We start from the raw sequence: 1,161 nt of genomic DNA, 5'->3' as shown, positions 1-1,161 counted from the left end.
CCCACACACAACTCCAACACCCGCCCGCCACCACAACCAAGCCTCCCCTTCCTTCCCTGCCAACCCTTCCTCCACCCCCTCTCCCCTCCTCCCCCCCTCTCCCCTCCTCCCCGCCTCGCCCCTCCCTTCCCCCCCTCGCCCCTCCCTCCCCAGCCCCACCTTTGATGTTCTCCCGGAACACTCCATTCCGAATGGCGTCCGCCAGGCAGCCGGCATCGCAAAACTCCATAAGTATGACCAGGGCCTTCTTCAAGGAGGGGCCGGGGGTGCACTGCGGGGGACAGGGGGAGGGGGGAGAGCGGGGGAACTGGGGGGATAGAAAGAGGGGGCTCGAAAGGAGGAGGGATGAGGGAGGGGGGAGAGGGAGGTAGACATGGAATATCAGGGGTGTATGTCTCTATGTGAATATGGGCGCGTTGGCGTAAAAATGCGGCTGTGTTTGTGTGCGTTTGTGTGCGTTTGTGTGTGTTTGTGTGTGTTTGTGTGTGTTTGTGTGTGTTTGTGTGTGTTTGTGTGTGTTTGTGTGTGTTTGTGTGTGTTTGTGTGCGTTTGTGTTTGCGTGTGTTTGTGTGCGTTTGTGTTTGTTTGTGTATGTTTTGTGTTTGTGAATCCAAGGAGAGCAGCTGGAGACACCACCCGCATGTTCCCCCCGTCAACCCCCCGCACACCCTCCTCGTCAAGACAAACCCTACACCCCCGTCACCCACCCGGGCACTAGGCCAAGACAGACTGACAAACCGGTAAACCCTGGAAACCCTCACATGCCGCCCTCCCCCCGACATCCCACCCAAACCCCACATCACCCAACCCCCCAACACACTCACACACACACATATGCACATATACACATATACACATACACACATACACACATACACACATACACACATACACACATACACACATACACACATACACACATACACACATACACACATACACACATACACACATACACACATACACAAACACGCACATCGCACCTGCTTCTGCCCAGTCGTCCGCTGGACGCCAGCTGCCGCCGCAATCGGTCCAACCCCGCCCCCACCCCCACCCCCGCTGCTGCTGTCAGTCCCATCGGATTGCCCATCGGGACTTCCTCCCGTACTTCCAACCCCCCCGCCGCCGCTCCCGCCCCCTACATCCCCACACCCCGACAGC

General features: G+C 58.1%; 1 protein-coding gene across 1 annotated transcript in view; it reads right to left on the bottom strand.

The window, feature by feature from the left end:
* VOLCADRAFT_99275 (uncharacterized protein) overlaps window positions 1-1,161 on the bottom strand; it is a gene marked incomplete at both ends in the record, with an annotated part of 13,291 nt that overhangs the window by 3,071 nt on the left and 9,059 nt on the right. The window contains one exon of the mRNA XM_002958030.1: window positions 160-271. Within this exon, the coding sequence (XP_002958076.1) occupies window positions 160-271 (112 nt within the window). The remainder of the gene's footprint in view (window positions 1-159; window positions 272-1,161) is intronic.

Source organism: Volvox carteri, assembly GCF_000143455.1.
Source record: "Volvox carteri f. nagariensis unplaced genomic scaffold VOLCAscaffold_85, whole genome shotgun sequence".
In the NCBI taxonomy this organism is placed as follows: domain Eukaryota; kingdom Viridiplantae; phylum Chlorophyta; class Chlorophyceae; order Chlamydomonadales; family Volvocaceae; genus Volvox; species Volvox carteri.
Note: the sequence above shows the minus strand (reverse complement) of the source record. Positions and strands in the feature narration are given on the sequence as shown.